The 23,071-nt window shown below is 37.8% G+C and overlaps 1 protein-coding gene across 2 annotated transcripts in view; it reads right to left on the bottom strand.

Annotated features, from left to right (window-relative positions):
* The window catches only part of gprs (speckle type BTB/POZ protein), a 119,680-nt gene that overhangs the window by 60,315 nt on the left and 36,294 nt on the right, over positions 1 to 23,071 (bottom strand). For both annotated transcript variants that reach the window (XM_089090129.1, XM_089090130.1), the window contains exon 5: positions 2,749 to 3,038. In XM_089090129.1, the coding sequence (XP_088946255.1) occupies positions 2,749 to 3,038 (290 nt within the window). The remainder of the gene's footprint in view (positions 1 to 2,748; positions 3,039 to 23,071) is intronic.

Below are 23,071 nucleotides of genomic sequence, written 5' to 3' on the forward strand. Positions count from 1 at the left end.
TCCTAGCCGGTCTTAATATTTCTCTCGTCTGTTATGCAGACGAAATTTTCAACTTAAGTCGCACTATCAAGCGCATTAGCGAGGTGTTATCATATCACTACAATCTGAGTATGTAAAACTCAGTCTCTAGTTCTATGAAGAAAAGCCGGAAGTTGCATTCTTCAACTGGAAGCACGCACCGCCAGCAGATATTCCTCTGCGGAACAGTAGAATCAAGCCATTTGATCACATTACTTACCTTGGTCTCCCCATTGGCTCCTCAGTAAAGCACACACAACAACTCCTTATAGCTTTTATCGAACGCCAAGTGGGGCTATCGTGTGGTTCTTTTGTGATAAATAAGCTATGTTTCAACCACTGTCTTCTTTAGAAACTTTTTAACTCAGTTGCTCTACCACATGATTTATACATAGCACTGTTTTGGAAATGTTTACTAAGCCAGATAACCAGAACTTCGTTCAGTTTTCTGTGTTTCGCCTACGTTTCCCCCCATGAACTTGGAACTCTTATCTTGTTAGAAACTTCAGCTTAGCTGATCTTGCTATAGGTGTAGAAAAGCAAGTCATTATGTACAATACGCACCTTTCGAAGCTGAATCATCCTTGGTATTCGGCACTATCACAGCAATTTATCAAAGTATTTAATATGTTTTATATTTGTTCGTGTCTGAATCCGGAGATGATTAGGTTGGGATCAAAGGGGTCTGAATAGTCTTTTGGTGTCCTGGAAGTGAGACACTCCCAGCTATTGGTCGAGCTCTTCCGTCCATAACCATTAACGAGAAGCAAGAGTTGTGCACCTCAAAGAGGTAGGCCGGTGAACCTTTCAACGAGCCACACGCCTGGCATATTCAAATGCCAACGCACACAGGATACCATGAGTCTCGGGAGATTACGGTCAAAGAAATTCCCATGTAAGATCTAAATGAAGAATAAATGGTCTCAATAGTTTGTCATCTACTACGGAGTCCCCGGCTTTAAGCGATGCGCCCTCGCTTTTGATGGTGGTGAGGCCGATAAATGAGCGAACGATCTTAACTATGGCATCCCCGGCTATAAGCAACGCACCCTCGCCCTTAGGGATAGTGGCGAAGCCTATAAATGAGCAAACCATCCCAACCACCATCAGCCAGATGAAAAAGACTTTTGGAGTATTCTGCTGGAATGAAAGATCAATGAAAGAAGAGACAACCCACCAAGTCACAGCTTATAAATTGCACAAATATAAGGGAAATGTTATCTGCCTTTCTGGAACGAGGATCAGAGGTGTCCTATTGAAAGAGATTCCCATAGCAGAATCAGAAAAGAAGTACCGATTTTTCAACTCTAGAGTACAGGATGGTCCCGGGCTTCACGGAGTGGGGTTGAGTACTACAGTTAATAGCGCGCTTCTTGCGTGGGAACCTATTAGCCCAAGAATTGTCCTCATCCATTTAAAGGGTAAACTGTTCAATATAAGCATTAGAACGGTATATGCCCCCACCCATGAGGCTGCTGAAGCCTAGAAAGACTAGTTCTACATGGAGTTAGAGCATGCAGTGAAGAGATGCCCAATGTAAGACCACCTCATAGTAGCAAAAGATTAGAATGGCCGTGTTGGACTTACTAACCAATCAGTACACGACGTCATCGGACGTTACACATACGACAGCGATGTGAAAATGATGAAGGAATCATCCACTCCGCTCGCGACAACGAACTTGTGGTTGCAAACTCTTTGTTCCAACACAAAAGTTCACAACGCATTACTTCGTGCTCTAATAATAATGTCACCGTTGCCCAGATAGACTCCAAACATGAGTTTTACTTTCTCCTCGAAAGCAGGTTTGATGCCATATCCATCGACGCTCAAGACCCCTTAAGAAATGTGGTTGCAGTTTAAGACCACAACTGATGTTGTAGCTGATATACTTGGCTATTCCTGCCCCTCTAGATTGAGTTGGATTTTGAAAAAAAAACCTGGAAATGATTGAAGAGAGACGTGCTTCAACCGTTGCTTGCGTTAAATTTTGCGCACCCGGTTTTCAGACCATATCTCTAATGATGGAATCCGCTTACGTTGTTACAATGAGACAAAACCTCAGACATCATCAAGCTCCACCGGCTCTGCTGACTTGGACACGCATTACGTTGCCCTAAAAATCACCTCACTAAACAAATACTGCTCACTGAGCCACCCCTACCATCATGGCGTAGAAGAAAAGGAGGACAGTTCAAAAATTGTTGGACGCTAGTAAAAAAAGATCTCGAACCAGCTTGAGGTTTTAGCAAATTTGGCCACAGATGGGACAAATGCTGGCTGAGGTACGGCGAAGAACTGGCATAGGACCACTCATCGTGGAATACCAACATTCAGAAGCTCTGTTTAGATGCCAGGTGCGGGGGAAAGGCATGGTCCAGCTGCAAGTACAAGTAAGTAAAGTAAGTATTTATTTGTGTTTAGTTTTTTCTCGTTTTTTTGTTTATGCTCCGTCTTTCCTTTTTTTGTATGATGGGCTTAAAAAAAAAACTTATTATTAATAAAACATATTATTTACCATTCCTGAATCAGCGTCAAATGGCAAATTATTCTGACTAGACAGTTTTTTTTTGTCAAAAGTGATTTCTTTTAAAGGCACCATTACTATGGACAGCGTTTCGCTCTTTGCTAGGTTGCAGATATCTCTGCAACCACAATACAAACAAAACAGAATAAAAACCTGAAAAACAAGTGAAGATTCGCATCAACAAGAAATCAAATTTGCCATACCTGGAATTTTGTAAACTCATCAGCTTTCAACTCATCTCTTGACAAGATCAGCCTAACAACATGTTGTGGCAATAACGTAAATGAGCCCAGATTCAGCACTTCATTCCCATGTTCATCTACGAATTCTAAAACTTTCTGCACCAAACTTTTCGTACATTTATACTGGATATACCGCTCTGCGGACGACAATAAGGCACACACCGTATCGACATTAATGCAGGTTTGAACAAAACCGATACAACCACGACGAAGCTCATCTAAACCGTAATAGTCTGCAGCATTCATCAAACCTAGAAAGTTTCAAACTTTAATATATAATATTTAATATATAATATATATAGTCAATGAAACGAAATTCCATCGTGAATGATAAAAACTCTTACACTATATTTTGTGAAGGTCTCAAAATCTACGCAAAGAATATTTCAAAATATGTAGATACAAATAATAATCCACAAAAAGTATATTAGTAAAGTGAAAGAAATTTTAATAATGTATGCGGATGAACAAAAATTCTGCAGCCACACAGACAGGGTTGCCACCGAGGTTACGTTCTTACCATTTTTGGCACGTTTTACGTTACGGTCCTAAAAACGTTACATTTTTGTTATGTTTTTTAACTTATGTTACAATTATGTTACGCTTTTGAATAATGAGGAAATTTGGCATTTTTTGAGTAATCTATTTTTTACCCCGTGGAAAAATCCACTGCTCCCATTTTAATTACTGACATGAGTAACGACATTCTTTATATATCGGTGTAATTGAATTTTATTACACAATCACTCAGTTATTAGGATGAGAAAATACCCACTTCGTTTACTCGCATTGTATGTTGAGATATCATTCTCTCTCATGAGCATAAGATTATCATTTGTTTAGTGACAAGTGGCAATAGTCAGTTAGTCACCTCCCCAACTTTCAGTTTCATCAGTGTTGAGTTGGAATTTTGTTCAGTCAACAGTCATACTGAAATTATATGGGCAAGGAGCTAGCTGAAGTCAGGAAGGAAAATGTATAATAAAAACAGGTAAATAATAATAAAAGCTTTTTTTTTTTTTTAATAAGTGATTATAAGATGATATGGTACTTGTCAATTAACTGGTACACACGCGAGAAGTCAAGTTTGGTTGATGCTGATGAAATGAAACAAAATATGATGAAAATATAATAGCTTATAAACAAATTTGTGCTATATATTTCCACATTAGGGGTAGGGGGTAAAGCATAGTGTATATTAAATACGTAACCTAATCTAGGTACTTTTCCCCCCTAAACCCCCCAAAAAAAAAGTTTGTTTGACCTCCTCCCCTAAAAATTCTTTGTACTTGCTTGGACTTGTGAGGCCCATCAAAACAGCGTGAGGATAACATTCTTGGGGTTGAATTGTGTGAACTCTTTCATTTCTTGCTTTCTTTTGGTTGGGAGTTACGATTCCAATTACAAACGGAAAAAGGCATTTTATGTAAAATAACTGCTGTTTTGTATAAGAACTGAAGACAACAATTGAAATATTTTTTGTTTGATAAAATAAAAACAAAACAAAAACTCTGTCACTCGGAATTGCTCAAATCTTCATGTTGGAGCGATGCAAATTTGAAGCTTGAGGAGGCGAGACTGAGACCGAGCCAATCTAAAATTTAGATGGGACGGGAGCGATTAAAATGATTTTTTGGGTGTTTTTAAGAAACTGGATTTATTAAGATCGTTTTCATTGAAATTTAACAAAAAAAAAACAAACAAATCTAGTTGGTTATCTTCCTTTCTGAAAAACTCTAAATTGTCCTGTGTTTATTAACTTGCCTTTTATCTTGCACGTATTATTAATCAACCTTTGGTTTAAAACACAAATAATGGCAATTAAAAATAACAACAACAAAATAAGAAAAATAGTAGCCTGGGGTTATATACACGCATTGGAGGGGGGGGGGGTCTTTCTGTTTTGCAGGTAAACTGAAAGCAGCACTTATAGTTGAATAAACAGGAATTTCCTGAAGGTAAAGAAGCATGAATTTTTATTATTATATACTTTTAAAAGTTGGAGGGAGGATTTTTAATGAGATTACGTAAAAACATATTTTTCAAGTTATACAGGCAACAAATTTCCCCTCCCCTTTAAATACCGCCCTTGGTAGCAAAATTAAGGCACCCTGCCTTGAAAGAATCTTTCCTATCAAACGTTACGAAAAGGTTACGTTTTTAAGAGTTTGGACGTTACGAAATTTTTTGGTCTGATGGCAACCCTGATCCCACAACATTAAACGGCAAAATGCTTTTAAAATGTTTAAAATTTTTTAACTTTAATAAATAAAAAGTTATTACAACCTTAAGAAATATATATCAGTATCAGGGCCGTATCCAGGATTTTTGTTCGGGGGGGGGGGGGGGGTTAACCGATTTTTTCCTGTGGACTTTGTCCAACATCCTCGAGCAACATTACGTTAGCTCGAGACCGTTAGTCCGCCCTTTGCGAACGAGGACGCGTCTACTAGGCATACTTTCGTATCTATAAGGGGCATTTTTTTTTTTTTTTTAGTAACGCAAAAACAAGACAAGTATTTACATACAGTTAAATAATAAAAGCTATTTTTTTTTTGCGCAAATAGAAGCCAAATATTAGGCTAGAAGTAGTCTATATATTTTTTAGTTGTTTTTTTTTTTTAATTAAAGGCAGTGGGAAGTATCGATAAAACGAAATCAAGGTGAATGTTTTCCTTCCCTGCAAAAATTTCGATTACCATTTATGTACATAAGTAAACGTTCCAACTGAATGCAAGAAGAACTGGGCCACTCAATCGTTCCTCTCCTGTTGAATTTCTCAGCCAGGTTTTGAGCCTTCTGAGCGTTGAGAAACTTCTTTCCGGAGTAGCAGTGCTAACAAGTAACGTCGCAAGAACAGCCAGAAGAAGAAAAACATTTGGAAAAAAGGTGGCGTTGCATGCCTGAAGTGAAGACACGGCATAAGTAGGCCTCTCTGATGCCAGAATATTCTCCCACTTGATGCGCCATAGCTCAATTTTTTTCTTCAGTCAGTCTGGCTCGGGAAGAATATCGCCATACAATTCAACCAATGACTCCAGGTTTAATGCCTTCAGATCGACAGAAACAATTTTGGCAGGAGAAAGGACGCTGAGATTTGACAGATTTGGAAGTTTCTGGTGAAGCACAAATCGTTGTTTCAGCTCGGTAATGAAGTAGTCCAGGAAAGGAATAAAGAGCGAGGTTCTATAGTGGTTGAGAAGGTCTGGATCTTCTGCGTGCATACTCCGGCCACCTCTCGTCCTTGGACGAGTCATCTCCAGTCCTAAGTCGCTGCAATACGCTGAGCTTCGTCGAAAATAGACGTAAAAGCAGTAGCAGTATTTCCTCACATTTCCTTTGTTTTTAGAAAGACAGTTTAAATATACCTGAATGCAGATGCCAAATCATAGTCAACTGACTGAAGAGTCTTGCACAGTGGAAGCGTAAGGTATAAAAACTCTTTGACTAAACGGAGACAACCAACAAATTGCGACTTGCTCATCCTCTCCTGCAACTGCGCCGCTTTTATAGGCGTTTCTGCATTTACATTCTCTTCAAGAGCTTCCAAGGATCGCAGGATTGGTCGGTACAGCTCAAGAAAACGCACGACTGAATCGTGGTGCTCCACCCATCTTGTTTCGCAGAGTCCGGTTAAAGTATGTTTCCTCGAATCCGGTAGTATTTCGTTGATCTTCTTTTTTAAATTCTGTGTTCTGAGTGGGGAAGTATGGTAAAAACTGCAGACTTGTGACAAGACACCAAAGAAATGCTTAAACGCCAGAATAGAGCATACAGAATAGATGACCAAGTTGAGACTGTGCGCACTACAATGGACGTAAAGCACCTTCGGATGCTTTTCACGTATAACAGCCTGGACACCCCTAAGATGCCCACTCATCACTGCTGCACCGTCATATCCCTGACCAGCCTTATTGCTTAAATTAAGACCAAGGCTGTAGACAAATTATAGGATTAATGAAGCCAGGTATTTCCCAGTTAAATCAGAAGCTGAGATAAAACCAATGAATTCCTAATGCAAGTCATCTTTGAAAGTGTGGTGGACGCAAACAGACAGCTGCTTGGTACTCGAAACGTCCGCCGTTTTTTCGGCAAGCACCGAAAAGTATGGACTTGTGTTTACTCTTTCCATAATAGACTGCTGAAGAAGCTCCCCGGATGCGGTGATAATACCATTCAGGATGATGGGAGAAAGATATGTGGCATTTCCGGCCGCAGAAAGAAGGTGGTTCTTCAGAACATCGTCACCGTGTCCCGCCTTCAGCCGCAGTAGTGCTCGGAAGTTGCCATCATTGTGAGAAGGTTCTGGATCCGAGACCGAAATTGGGCCGGAATCGTTGGTACCACGAAGGGCAAGTTGTTTGCCGCCCACAAAATACCACCGTCTCAACAATTGGTCGCAACTTCTGGTCGCAACTCGCCGCGTCTAGTTGGTGCACGATATTGTCCGGCCTTTTCTCCGAGACAAAAATGAAGTTTTCAGCCGATACGATGCAGTTTCTATGAAAATGTGCTTTTTGGTAAGCTGTGAAGCACTCTATCGCATACTTCCAGTTCCTGAATGGTTTGGTGACTAGATTTTCCAGGCGCTGGTGGCAGCCATTGCCAGCTGTCTCTGACGAGAACAGAACGCAAAATCTGCAAAAAGCAGCGTCCTCAGACGGAGAGTAGGACGACCAACTGAAACAAGTGAGTCAATTTAACTGAAACTTCAGTTTCTATTTTTTGGATACTGGAGAAATGTAGGAAACATCTGGAGTCGAAGGGCTCTTCAGCAAACTAAGTTTAGAATTTGAATAGAGACTGGATGATTTGTTGACAAAACGACTGATGTTATTTGCAAACAACGAAAAAGACTGGGCTGGTACAAGTGCGTATTGCGTCATGGTTGGTTCCAGTTTGCGTGATTCAGAAGCTTCAACGATGGTTTCAGTACCCTCCAGATCCACACGTGTACAATGCTCCGCAGACGTCCCGCTAATGCCACTGTCAGAAACATCCCTGGTCCGCTTGGGCGCGAAAAACGACGAAGAAATATCACGGATGCGTGTTTATTTATTTATTTATTTTTTATTTCCCCTGGGGTGATCGTATCGATCCAGCAGTCTTAGAATATCGTGAGAGAGCTCATTCGAACAGAAATTAAAAGTTCTAGTGCCCTTTTTAAGTGACCAAAATAATAGGAGGGCAACTTGGCCCCCTCCCACGTTCTTTTTTCCCGAAGTCACCCAATCAAAATTTTGAGATAGCCATTTTGTACCGCATAGTCGAAAATATAATTAATATGTCTTTGAGGATGACTTAATCCCCCAGAGTTCCCGGGGGAGGGCTGCAAGTTATAAACTTGGCCCATTGTTTACATATAGTATCGGTTATTGGGAAGTATACAGGCGTATTCAGGAGGAATTTTTCTTGGGGGGGGGGTCGGAGTATGGATTAAGGGGGAGAATCTTTCCATGGAAGACGTTTTCTTGGGGAAGGGCCATTTCTATGAAGGGGGCGCCGGATCTCCCAGCATTGTTTAAAAACGATCAGAAATTAAATAAAAAAACGAGTATTTTTCCAACTGAAAGTAAGGAGCAACATTAAAACTTAAAACGAAAAGAAATGATTACGTATATGAGAGGGTTCACCCCCTAGTCAATACCTCGCTTTTTACGCTAAAGTTTTTTAGTACTTTCAAAAGAGCTATCTATTCTAATTAACCGGCCTTTGCGATTCACAAAGGCATCCCTCCTCAACACCTCGCTCTTTACGCTAAAGTTTGACTCTGTCTCACAACTTTATTTTTTCAAACAATAAAAGTTTGATTTTAAAATAAGGAATTTTCAAAAACTTGAAAGTTTTGCAATCAAAAACGAACAAAAATTAATTAAAAAACTTTCCGAAAAATAAGTTTTTCAAAGAAAAGTAAAGTCCATTTTTAACTTAAGCTCAGCAGATACAAATACCTTTTAAAGTTCCTTTCAAATGAAATACCTTTCAAACTCAAAACGACCAGAAATTACTATTAAAGAATAAATGAAACCCAAAACGATCAGAAATTAAATAAACAATCATAGCAAAAACAAACAACAAGTAATAATGTAAATCAATAAATAGATCTTAAAGCAAGTAATGCTTAGATTGAATATGAAAATCAAGCTTGAAAAAAAAAAAAAAATATTTTCCTATTGAAGTATAAATGATAACTTAAAACGAACAGAAATTAAATAAACAATCAATGCAAACAAACATACAATAGATAATAATAAATAAGTCTTAATACGAGTGAAAATGAAAATGAATATGCAAATCAAGCTTGAAAAGAAAAAAAATCACCACAAACAAGATTTTGGGTATCGGGTCCTTCTCTTAGTTCAAAAGTCTAAAACCTGCTGTATCATTGGCGCTTTACTCAAAACCAGATTTTATGACAAATATTTTCTTCTGTATTTAATATTGAAAATAAACAGTAAAATTATAGTATCATTTGAACTGATGAGCTTTCAGCTATTGCTATCATTATACATCAAATGCTTAGTTTTATTTATTAGCTCTTTTTAAAGTTGTTAAAGACGAATATAGTTTCACTACAAACAAGTGTTTGGATACTGCCTCCTTTCCTAACTGTAAATAAAAACCAAAAGCCTACTGCATCATTGGCGCTTAACTGAAAACGAATTATATCACAAATATTCTCTTTTCTAGTTCTTACAGCGTTGAAAATAAAAATATAATTACAGTGAAATAAATTCTTGAACTGATGTATCTTTCAACAATTAATATCATTATATATCAAATATTCAATTTGATGTTGTTTATACTTTCCAAGACTGTTCAAGACGCATATAGTTTTCAGTTGCCCTCCGATCACTTTTGACTCTTAAAAAGGGCACTAGAACTCATGATTTCCAATCGAATGAGCCCCCTTTGAGGTTTATACGACGATCCTCTCTATACGAAGTTCCTCTGGGAAAAAAAATAAATGGAGTGTTGGGGGGGGGGGAGGCTAGCTACCCTCCAGTCACTTTTGACTCTTAAAAAGTGAATTAAAACTTTCTATTTCCAATCAAATGAGCCCTCTGGGAAGCTTATACGATCATCCCTTCCATAACAACCATATATGCCCCCAGGGTCTAACTTACAACGCCTACCCCCGGGCCCTGGGGGGCTGTGTCGACACCGGAGTTTTTTGTTATCAGAACTTCAAACTATTTTTAATAAAATGTCTATATCAAAATTTTTATCTGATGCATTTAAGGCTTGGAGTAGAGGGGGCTAGTTGCCCTCCGTACTCTTTTGAAACTGAAAAAGTGAACAAGAACTTTCAATTTCCAATCAAATGAGCCCTCTCCGAAATTTATAAGAGCATCCCTTCCACAAGAACTATATATGCCCCTAAAGCATTACTCATAACGCCTGCCTCCGGGCCCTGGTGGTTTCCGTCGACACAGGAATTTTTTTTTTCTGACCTTTGAACTATTTTTAAACAAATGGCTATTATAAAATTTTTATTGGATGGGCTTGAGGAAAAATGGTGTGCGTGGGGGGAGGGGGGGGCTAGTTGGCCTTGGATATCTTTTGACTCTTAAAAATTGAACTAGAACTTTCAATTTCCAATCAAATGAGCCCTCTATGAAGTTTATACGAGCATCCCTTTCATAAGAACCATACATACCCTTAGGGCATACCTTAGAACGCCCTCCCCTGGGCCAATTAAAAAGTGAGCTCGAACTTTCAATTTCCAATCTAATGAACCCTTTCTGAAGTTTATACGAGCATCCTTTCACACGATCCTTATGTGCCCCAGGGCATAACTTACAAGGCCTGCCCCTGTGCCCTGGGGGGGTTGTGAGACACCTGAGTTTTTGTTATCTGACTTTTGAGCAATTATTAACTTAATTGCTATCTCAAAATTTTTATATTTGGGGAAAAAGGGGCGTGGGGGGGTAGTTGTCCTCCAATCTCTTTTGACTCTAAAAAACTGAACTAGAACTTTCAATTTCCAATCAAATGAGCCATCTCTGAAGTTTTTACGAGCATCCCTCCAATAAGAACCATATATTCCCCCAGAGCATAACTTACAACACCTGCCCGCGGTCCCTGGGGGGGCTGTGTCGACCCCGGAGTTTTTGTTATATGGTTTATAAAATAAAAGTTCCTACTACTGATGTTGGTCACTGTATATGTGACCGAAATATCTGGTATTTTTGTGAATTTCTATACACTGTCTATTAAAAAGAATTTTATCCCTATTTTGAACTTTTATTTTATCGTCATGGAAAGGCAGTGTGGTCTCCTAAATTATCTACATTATATGGTCAGTAGAAAGGGGGGTACCAGCCCCACGATTCACCCCTGCTGCCATCTACAATTTAGTTTAATGCTGACGGGACATAATTTATTTAAGGATTATCGATCGAGTCTAATTGGGGTAAAGGTCAATTTATTTGCTGTTGTTTGTCCAGGTGTAATGACACTGGGGGTGATTTACATACTCGATGGGGAAATTATTGGTTCACGAAGGGGGAATTAAGAAACAAACATGGCTTAATAGTTGTTTTGCTAGCCTAACCTGAGAAATTGATTTACATAATCGCTAGGGGGAATTATTGATTCACGAAGGGGAAATTAAGAAACACTAAGGCTTCTTTAATCTTAGGTCTGAGGAATAAACGTTCTTTAGGTCAGAGAGAAAAATCAATATTCTATTTTTAAATAGGGCTTCATTGATCTTTAGTGTCAGGAATTATAAATGACATCACCTGTTATCTTGGAATTATGCGGGAGTCTAAAGAGATAGAAATTCTATTTTTAAATACGGCTTCACTGAGCTTTAAGTCGGAGAGATAAATTGATATTTTAACAAAACCTTAATAGTTTAGCTAGGAAAATTTATGAGATGAAGAGATTAACGTAGGAAAGGGTTTCCTAGAAATTTGAAATGTGAAAGCACAGAGATGCCAAACAAAAGGAACACGCTGAAATTACGTTTAGGGATTATTTGGGCGAAACCGTTTTAGACTGGTTATGGAATTATTTCGGCGAAACAGTTAGAGACATTTTAAAAGATGATTTTAGAAAAGGTTTTAGAAGAGGTTTTGAGTGTGGTCGTTATAGTAAACAAGTTCTATTTGAACAGTGTCGTGAGGTCCTCTACCCCAACCCCACAGGGTTCCGATACCCCCACCCCAACCCCGAAGGAAGCCCCCGGTCCACAAAGGTCCCCCAAGCTCCCAAAGGACCACCCGGCCCTCAAGGGTCCCCCAGACCCCCCCGACCCCAAAGGGCTCCTCCCCCCTTGACCCCCAAAGGGCCCCTCCCCTCCCTCTCTCTCCCTCTCCTCCCCCCTCCTCACCTCCCCTCCCCTCCCCTCCTCCCCCTTCCCCTCATCCCCCTCCACTCCTCCCCCTCCCCTCCTCCCCCTCCCCTCCCCTCCCCTCCCCCATTTTTTAATATTTTTTTGTGCATTGAGACACAGAAGGACCCCCTCCCCCCGACCCCCCCCCCCAGAAAATTATGATTTGGGATTTGTAGTTTGCTTTTTGGACTTTTCAGATCTAGGATTCATACTCCCTCATATGTGTTTGTTGTCTGAATCCTATAGTTTGGGATGAGTAGTTTGCTATTTCAGGCTTTTTCAAAGTCAGATTTCTTAGTATTTCTTAGTTCTTTGCTGTCTGAAACCTATGATTTGGATTGTGTGGACTGCTATTTTTTTACTTTTCATAGCCAGATTTCTTAGTCTTTCGTAGGTGTGTGTTGTCTGAGACCTATGATTTGGATTGTGTGGATTGCTATTTTTTGACTTCTCTGAGCTGGAGTTCTTAGCCTTTCGTAGGGATGTGTTGACTGAAACCTATGATTTGGGATGAGTGGTTTGCTTTTTGGACTTTTCAGAGCTGGATTTCTTAGCCGTTCATAGGTGAGTGTTGTCTAAAACCTATGATTTGGGATGGTTAATTTGCTATTTTTGACTTTTCTGAGCTAGGTTTCTTAGCCTTTCATAAATGTGTGTTGTCAGAAAATTATGATTTGGGATGTGTAGTTTGCAATTTCAGGCTTTTCTGAGCTAACGTTTCCTAGTATTTAGTAGGTGAATGTTGTCTGAAACCATTAGTTTGGGATGAGTAGTTTGCTATTTCAGGCTTTTATGAGCTAGGCTTCTTAGCCTTTCATAGGTGTGTGTTGACTGAAATTTATGATTTGGGATATGTAATTTGATATTTCCGACTTTTCATAACCAGATTTCTTAGTCTTTCGTAGGTGTGTGGTGTCTGAAAACTATGATTTGGGATATGTAGTTTGCTATTTTTGACTTTTCTGAGCTGAATTTCTTAGCCTTTCATAGGCGTATGTTGACTGAAACCTATGATTTGGGATGGTTAATTTGCTATTTTTGACTTTTCTGAGCTAGATTTCTTAGCCTTTCATAGGTGTGTGCTTTCAGAAAATTATGATTTGGGAGGTGTAGTTTGCTTTTTGGACTTTTCAGAGCTAGGATTCTTAGTCACTCATAGGTGTTTGTTGTCTGAAACTTTGAGTTTGGGATGAGTAGTTGGCTATTTCAGACTTTTCTGAGCTAAGGTTTCTTAGTATTTCGTAGGCGAATGTTGTCTGAAACTTATGATTTGGGATATGTAAATTACTATTTCGGGCTTTTCTGAGTTGGATTTCTTAGTCTTTCATAGGTGTGTGGTGTCTGAAACCTATGATTTAGGATGAGTGGTTTGCTTTTTGGACTTTTCTGAGCTGGTTTTCTGAGCCTTTCCTAGGTGTGTGTTGACTGAAACCTATGATTTGGGATGTGTAGTTTGCTATTTTTGACTTTTCTGAGCTAGATTTCTTAGTCTTTCACAGGTAAGTGTTGTCAGAAAATTATGATTTGGGATATGTAGTTTGCTATTTCAGGCTTTCCTGAGCTAAGGTTTCCTAGTATTTCGTTGGTGAATGTTGTCTGAAACCAATAGTTTGGGATGAGTAGTTTGCTATTTTTGACCTTCCTGAGCTAGGTTTCTTAGTCTTTCGTTGCTGTGTGTTGACTGAAACCTATGATTTGGGATATGTAGTTTGCTATTTTTGACTTTTCTTAGCTGGATTTATTAGCCTTTCATAGGTGTGTGTTGACTGAAACCTATGATTGGGATGAGTGGTTTGCTATTTTTGTCATTTCTGAGCTAGATTTTTTAGCCTTTCAAAGGTATGTGTTGTCAGAAAATTAAGATTTGGGATGTGTAGTTTGCTATTTGGACTTTTCAGAGCTATGATTCTTAGTCCATCATATGTGTTTGTTGTCTGAAACTTCTAGTTTGGGATGAGTAGTTTGCTATTTCAGGCTTTTCTGAGCTAAGGTTTCTTAGTCTTTCATAGGTGAATGTTGTCTGAAACCTATGATTTGGGATATGTTAATTACTATTTCGGGCTTTTCTAAGCTAGATTTCTTAGTCTTTCGTTGGTGTGTGTTTTTCTGAAACCTATGATTTGGGATGGGTGGATTGCTACTTTGGCCGTTACGGAGCTGGATGTCAGCGCATTTCTGAGGTGTTTGTTGTCTGAAACCTATAGTTTGGGATGACTAGTTTGCTATTTTTGACTTTTCTGAGCTAGGTTTCTTAGCCGTTCATAGGTGAGTGTTGTCTGAAACCTATGATTTGGGAATATGCAAATTACTATTTCGGGCTTTTCTGAATTGGATTTCATAGTCTTTCATAGGTATGTGTTGTCTGAAACCTATGATTTGGGATGTGTGGGTTGCTATTTTTTTACTTTTCCGAGCTGGATTTCTTAGCCATTCATAGGTGAGTGCTGTCTGAAACCTATGATTTGGGGTGGTTAATATGCTATTTCCGGCTTTTATTAGCTAGGTTTCTTAGCCTTTAATAGGTGAGTGTTGTCAGAAAATTATGATTTGGGATGTGTAGTTTGCTATTTGGACTTTTCAGAGCTATGATTCGTAGTCAGTCATAGGTGTTTGTTGTCTGAAACCAATAGTTTGGGATGAGTAGTTTGCTATTTCAGGCTTTTCTGAGTTAGATTTCTTAGCCTTTCATTGGTGTATGCTTTCAGAAAATTATGATTTGGGAATATGTAAATTACTATTTCGGACTTTTCTGAGTTGGACACTTCTAAATTTTTCCGTAGAAGATAGGAAAAGTTATACTATGATTATGATTATTTTCCATGAAGATAAAAAGTTTCACTTTAATTCTAAATTTTCTTAACTTCAATTCCGACCTTTCTCAAAGAGATGAAAAAAATTAAAGTTCTGTTCCAAATATTTACCCGGAAGAAGAAAAGTTCAACTTCGATTCTGAATTTTCTCAATGAAAATGAAATAAGTTATTGATCAAATCTATTTTCCCAAAATAATATAAAAATTTCCACTTCAGTTCAGATTTTTTTCTCAAAGAGATGAAGAAATTTTAAGTTCTGTTCCAAATTTTTCATAGAAGATAGGAAAAGTTATACTTTGAACGTGAATATTCGAGTTCTATTCTGAATTTTACCAAAGAACACATTTCAATTCTAATTTCCCCAATAAAAAATTTAAAGTTCAATTTTAAATTTTTCGGTGGAAGATAGAAAAAGTAATACCATACGTGTGAATATTTTCCCGGAAGATAGAAAGTTCTATTTCAATTTAAAATTTTCTCAATGAAGTGAAGAAGAATTCAAGTTCTCTTCTGAATTTTACCAAAGAACACAATTCAATTCTAATTTCACAGAGAAAATAAAAATCTTCCATTTCAGTTCCTTATTTCAAAAAGACATAAAGAAATTTAAAGTTCAATTCTAAATTTTTCGGTGGAAGATAGAAAAAGTAATACCCTACTTGTGAAATATTTTCATGGAAGATAAAAAGTTCTAGTTCAATTTAAAATTTTCTCAACGAAGTGAAGGAAAGTTCAAGTTCTCTTCTGAATTTTCTCAATGAAAAAGAAATTAGTCATTGATCATTTCTGTTTTTCCAAATAATATAAAAATGTTCCACTTTAGTTCAGATCTGACTCAAAGAGATGAAAAATTTAAAATACTGTTCCAAATTTTTCACTGAAGATAAAAAAGTTCAAATTCTCTTCGGAATTTTACCAAAGAACAAAAACTCAATTCTAATTTCTCCAGAGAAAATAAAAATCTTCCACTTCAGTTCTTTATTTCACAAAGACATAAAGAAATTTAAAGTTCAATTCTAAATTTTTCGGTGGAAGATAGAAAAGTAATACCATACGTGTGAATATTTTCCCGGAAGATAAAAACTTCTAGTTCAACTTAAAATTTTCTCAAAGAAGTGAAGAAAAGTTCAAGTTCTCTTCTGAACTTTACCAAAGAACACACTTCAATTCTAATTTCTCCAGAGAAAACAAAAATCTTCCACTTCAGTTCTTTATTTCACAAAGACATAAAGAAATTTGAAGTTCAATTCTAATTTTTCGGTGGAAGATAGAAAACGTAATACCATACTTGTGAATATTTTCACGGAAGATAAAAAGTTCTAGTTCAATTTAAAATTTTCTCAACGAAGTCAAGGAAAGTTCAAGTTCTCTTCTCAACTTTACCAAAGAACACAATTCAATTCTAATTTCTCCAGAGAAAACAAAAATCTTCCACTTCAGTTATTTATTTCACAAAGACAAAGAAATTTAAAGTTCAATTCTAAATTTTTCGGTGGGAGATAGAAAAATTATTACCATACTTGTGATTATTTTCACGGAAGATAAAAAGTTCTAGTTCAATTTAAAATTTTCTCAATGAAGTGAAGAAAAGTTCAAGTTCTCTACTGAATTTTACCAAAGAAGACAATTCAATTCTAATTTCTACAGAGAAAATAAAAATCTTCCACTTCAGTTCTTTATTTCACAAAAGACATAAAGAAATTTAAAGTTCAATTCTAAAATTTTCGATGGAAGATAGAAAAAGTAATACCATACTTGTGAATATTTTCCCGGAAGATAAAAAGTTTTAGTTCAATTTAAAATTTTCTCAACGAAGTGAAGAAAAGTTCAAGTTCTCTTCTAAACTTTACCAGAGAACACACTTCAATTCTAATTTCTCCAGAGAAAATAAAAATCTTCCACTTCAGTTTTAAGTTCCCCAAAGAAATAAAGAAATTTAAAGTTCTATTCTAAATTTTTAGATGGAAGATAGAAAAAGTAATGCTATGACTGCGATTGTTTTCCATGAAGATCAGAAGTTTCACTCTATTTATAATTTTTCTTAAATTCAGTTCTGATTTTTCTCAAAGAGATGAAAAATTTAAAGTTCTGTTCCAAATTGTTCATAGAAGATAGAAAAAGTTAACTTAAACATGTAGAAATGTTTCTATTTATTTATTAATATTTATTTATACCAAACCTAACCTATTGTTTTGAAGGTTAGATGAACGAGTTTGAACGATTATCTTTAATAATAGAACGAGTCACTCATTTTCTAATTTAAAAATTTGATGGGTAAATCCATAAGACAAAGGAGCTAAAATTTAATTTAAAATTAGAAAAGAACTTTAAATTTTTCATCTCTTTGAGAAAAAAACCTGAACTGAAGTGGAGCCTTTTTATTTTATTGGAAAAATTATAAGAGAAATTTGAATTTTTTATGTCTTTGAGGAATTAAGAACTGAAGTGGAAGCTTTTTTCATTTTCATTGGTAAAATTCAGAATTGAGCTAACTTTTTCACTTCTTTAAGAAAATTCAGAAGTGAACTTGAAGATTTTGCACTTCTTCGAGAAAAGTCAGAATTAAAGTGATGCTCCTTATCTTCATGTCAAATATTCAAATCAATGTATAACTTTTTCTATCTTCTATGAAAAATTTGGAACAGAACTTTAAATTTTTCATCTCTTTGCAAAAAATCGGTAGTGAACTTAAGAAAATTAGAATTAAAGAGAAACTTTTTATCGTCACTGGAAAATAATCACAATCTTTGTATAACTTTTCCTATCTTCTATAGAAAAATTTAGAACTGAACTTTAAATTTTTTGTGTCATTGAGAAATTAAGAACTGAAGCGGAAGGTTTTTTCATTTTCATTGGTAAAATTCAGAATTGAGTTAACTTTTTTCTCTTCTTTAAGAGCTATACATATTGTCGAAGCTTCTGCAAAGTCTGGATGACTCGAACATATGTCATCTGTGCAGTTGAAACCATACGATTTGCAAATTAGAATGATCTGCAATTCTGAGTTTATAAGCTCGAGCGCTCTCATGGCTGATGAAACAGCCTTACCGCTAAGGATATGCTTAATGATGTTACCGGCATATATGCATTCGAGCACTTCTTTTATTCCTGTTTCCGTCATCGAGCGCCCAATCGCTCCAAGAAAGCTCATACGGCAATGGAGACCACCGATCATTGGAACTGTTGCTTTGAGATGACTATCAGCAGGCTCAGCATTGATGGTGTTCATCGCTTTCATGCACGAAGGTTGGTCAAAAGTAACAACTGGTACCATTCAGTGCTGGCGTGCTTTATCGGAGATAAAACGTAAGGTCGTGTATACACAAGAAAGATAGGAAGGATTATAGTCGATCATAGGCAGAAAAAATATCGACAAAGTGCCTTTGTATGACCCATGGTGAATTGGTGAATGATATCCACTCCATCCGACCCGTTTCGTGTCATGTATTCAGCTTGCAAGCTAAAGTAGGTCAATGCCATCTATCTTGTCGTCGAAGGTGATGGTCGGGATGGGTTTGTACACAATACTGTTCTCCTGTTGGCTTCTATTGTAGGAGAAGAAAGGCACTTGTCCAACCTGTTGGAGTACTTAGCTCAACTGAATGAGGAAGTAACCCTTGAAGACGCATCCAACGCAGACGTAGTGCGTCGAATCCAAACGTGAATTATGATGTTTCAAGACACGCTGCAGAACAACAGGACTGCAAAAATATGGATTCAGCATTCAGAAAGTTTAGGATTGCTTAAGAAGGCCTTCAGGGCAGAACGGACCGAAAACTGGGTGCAGTATCTTCAAGCACTCACTGAGATGCTTCGTTACTTTACAGCTGCAGGCCATAACCTGTATACGAAATCGGTGAGAATATTTCTTCAGCAAATGGAATAGCTGAAAGAAAGTAAGAATAACAGGACTGCAAAATATGGATTCAGCATTCAGAAAGTTTAGGATTGCCTAAGAGGGCCTTCAGGGCAGAACGGACCGAAAACTGGGTGCAGTATCTTCAAGCACTCACTGAGATGCTTCGTTACTTTACAGCTGCAGGCCATAACCTGTATTCGAAATCGGTGAGAATATTTCTTCAGCAAATGGAATAGCTGAAAGAAAGTAACCAGTAAGCTGTATAAAGACCTCGCGGATGGGATGTTTGTCATTTAAAGAAGTGATAGATTTTGGGCTGGACTCTCTCCCAACTTAGTAATTGAGCAAGTATTGATGAGGTCACTGAAAATAAGCATGAGACTCACTAGAAGAAATGGAATGAGAGAGACGCAAAGGTTGATCTGGACAATGTCAATGCCAGTGAGAGCTGAAATTAATGAGCTTATGCAGTCACTCACCGGCGTTGAGTACGTGTCACCTGACCAGCACGTTTCTGCAAGACCAGCTCGGATAGAAAGAGACAGAAAGGGTGTAAAGGCTTTAGTAGCTTTTAAACGCAGTGCAATATATCAAATGCTATAACAGCTGCAAGAGATATCAACGCGGATGCAGCAAAGGCGATAGGAAAAGAATTTCTAAAGTCAATGGACGACGCCGGTGCCGATCGCTACATCTTCAAGCGCAAAAGCAAAGTGATTACGATTGCCTATCAAGGCCACAATTCTGAAGCTGACAGTGAAGACATGCAAATTGACGCAAGTCTTCTGTTCCGACGTCTTGCAGCAGCGGCAACTACTACCAGAGGGGATATGGAAGAAACACTCAGATTCGATCTCTCCAGCTATCCTACTGCCCTTTTCGAATCGCCAAGCCTGCCGCGACAGCGAGGTAAAGCGGAGCTAGCGAAAGCTATTTGAAAATTAGTAAAGGCAGAACCTGTGAACGTCCTATAAAAAAAGCCGCATAAATACGTGATCGGTGGTGGATGGCCGCTCCAGCATATTCCATGGAGAAAAGGAAACACAAACTTGCAAGAGTTAAGTTTCATTCGTGACACAGAAGTATTAGTCCGTCTACCAAAGATGTCACCTAGCTTTTACACTGATTTTGAAGATGCAAAGGAAGAAGGAGGACTTATTGTGGAATCCCAACAATAAGCAAAACACTATTCGAGCTATTGATAAGAAGCTTGTCCAAGCAGGCTTCACTGTCCTTCATGCAGAGAGAGATGCGGACATTCTGATGGCAATAACAGGTGTTAATGCGGCCAAGGGAAAGGTAACCGCAGTAGTTGGAAACGACACTGATTTATTGATTATTCTCCTCCATCACTTGCCTCCGAAAGCCAGGGATCTCTACTTCGAAACCAGTACCAAGTCAAGAGCGCTGCCAGCTAAATATTGGCACATCAACTTTATCAAAAGAGAGCTGGAACAGTTTTGTCACTCTATTCTTGTTGACCACGCTTTTCTTGGTTGCAACACGACGCCCCGTTTGTTTGGGAAAGGAAAGCAGGCTGTCCTGCCATTCCTAAAAAGCCATGAAGAATTTAGGAATAACTCTGGAGTATTCCTTAATCCGCGCTGTACGAAGGAAGAAGTCCAGCAAGCCGGTGAAAAGATTTTGCTGTTTTTCTACAAGGCTAAGAAAGGGGAGGGTCTCAGCAAAGGTAGGCACAGGATTTTTCCTAAGAAACTGAACAGCTCAAAGACATCAACTGTTTTGAACCCAGAGAGACTTTCACCAACTCCATCGGCTGTGAAATTTCATTCTTTTAGAGTCTTCTATCAGGTAACGGAATGGCGCAATACTGCGTCAGAACTCGACCCGAAAGATTGGGGTTGGCGATTACGTGACGGACGCCTCACTCCAATCATGACAGACATCGGACCTACTCCGCCTCATCTGCTAAATGTGGTTCGTTGCAGCTGCATGCGTTCCAACTGTGACAGATGAGGCTGTAGTTGGCAAAAAAATGGATTGCCTTGCACACTTGCTTGCAAAGACCTCCAAGGGATTGTGTATTCCAATAAAGATGTTTTTGGTGATAACGACGAAGATGACGATGTTTAGTACAGATCCTTGATTTTATCCTTTTTAGTTCAATCAAAACCGTAATCATATTTTGCTGTGATTACTGAAGTTACCAGATGTGTTTAATTTTTTACATTTAGTTTTGTTTTATGTTTCTATTATATAGTCGAAGTAAATCTGCCCACGTATTCGGAAGTCCCCTAAGGTGAAAACACTGCAGAAAACCAAGATACGAATCTAATACCATGTTTTGTAAATCATCGAGTCAAAAAACCTTGGGGGGCAACATTTTGACTAGCCATATCGCACAACTCTTAAGAATACTGTTTTCCATTCCCCCTTCCCCGCTAAAGGGGGAAGTCAAACCAAGTTTTCCCTAATACATCCAATCAAAGTTTTGAGATAGCAATTTTGTTCAACGTAGTTGAAAGTTCTGGAAATTATGTTTTTGAGGATTGAAAACCCCCCTGAGCAAAGGTCGTAAGTTATACCCTAGGGGAATAAAAGGTTTGTATAGATAGGGTTGTCTTAGAAACTTCAAAGGGGCACATTCAATTGGAAATTGGGAGGCTATTGCGCTTTTTAATAGTCAAAAGAGATTGGAGGGTAACTAGCCCCCCTTTCACGCCCATCATTTCCCCAGACACATCCAATCAAAATTTTGAGATAGCCATTTTGTTCAAGGTAGTGGAAAGTTCTGGAAATTAGGTCTTTAAGAATGACAATCCTCCCCCCATAGCCCTCAGGACTAGGGTCTTAGTTATGCACTTGGGGCAAATAAGGTTCTTTTAGAAAATTGTGTCGCAGAGGCCTCAAAAAGGGCTCATTTGATTGGAAATTGAGAAAACTATTGCCTTTTTTATTATTAGAAAGTGATCAAAGGGCAAATGCCCAACCGCCCATAATTTCACCAAACACTTCTAATCCAAATTTTGAGATAGCCATTTTGTTCAGCGTATCAGAACGGTCTGGAAATTATGTCTTTGAGGATAACAAAACCCCCAGCCCTCAGGCTAAGGGTTGTAAGTTATGTCCTGGGGACATATAAGGCTTTTATAGAAAGCTTGGTCATATAAACTTCGGAGAGGGCTCATTTGATTGGTAATCTGCCGCTTTAGTGTTCTTTTAAGAGTCAAAGTGCTCGGAGGGCAGCTACCCAACTCCCCAAACACACGTCGTATTATCCAGAAATGCATCTAATAGAAACTTTGGGATAGCTATTCTATTCAAAATGGTCTAAACATCATACAACAAGGCCTTTGGGGTTGGAACAATCCCCAGAGATTAGGGGCAAGGGTTGTAAGCTATGCCCAGGAGATATTTAAGGTTTTTATGAAAGGGACGGTTGTTTAACTTTCGAAGAGGCTCAGTCTTTCTCCCTGATAAAGACTATGTCAACATAAAACGAACAGGAATTAATTTAAAAAACTTCAACAAATTAAGTTTTGAAAAAAAAGTACAGAACTCCATTAAACCAAAATGAACAAAAATAGAATCAAATAATCTACCAAGAATGCAACTACCACAAATCAGTATCAATAAATAAATGAAACCCAAAACAAACAGAAATTAAAATAAATAAGGGTCAAACTCAAAACGAGCAGAAATTAATATGTGTAGGGTTCTAAGCCCCAAGCTTTCTAAAAGCCAGAATATAATTTGTACTTTACTGAAAAATTCTTTTAGTTGTTTTCACTTGTCTAACTTTAAGAAATCAAAATCCAATCAAGACTTTAAGGAATAAATATCTGCATATATATATATATATTAAACTGACAATGCAGTTTTTTTTCGGTAAATTTATTTGGATTTTTTTTCAGTAGAGTACAAATTATGTTCTGGGTTTTAGAAAACTCTGGGTTTAGAACCCTACTCATATTAATTTCTGCTCGTTTTGAGTTTGACTCTTATTCATTTTAATTTCTGTTTGTGTTGGGTTTCATTTATTTATTGATACTGATTTATGGTAGTTGTATTCGTGGTAGATTATTTGATTCTAATTTGTTCATTTTGGTTTAATAGAGTTCTTTACTTTTTTTTAAAAACTTATTTTGTTGAATTTTTTTTTAATTAATCATAGGCAGCGCGATAGCGCTGCCTAAGTAAAGAACGATGCGGGCACAATGTATTTTTTTTGTTCTTTCTCCATACCCTGGCACTTCGTATCGAAGGAGTTGTAGTAGAAACTTCGAAAAGGGCTCATTCGATTGAAAAT

Source organism: Artemia sp. Qi Xiang Cuo, chromosome 6, assembly GCF_049724085.1.
Source record: "Artemia sp. Qi Xiang Cuo chromosome 6, ASM4972408v1, whole genome shotgun sequence".
In the NCBI taxonomy this organism is placed as follows: domain Eukaryota; kingdom Metazoa; phylum Arthropoda; class Branchiopoda; order Anostraca; family Artemiidae; genus Artemia; species Artemia sp. Qi Xiang Cuo.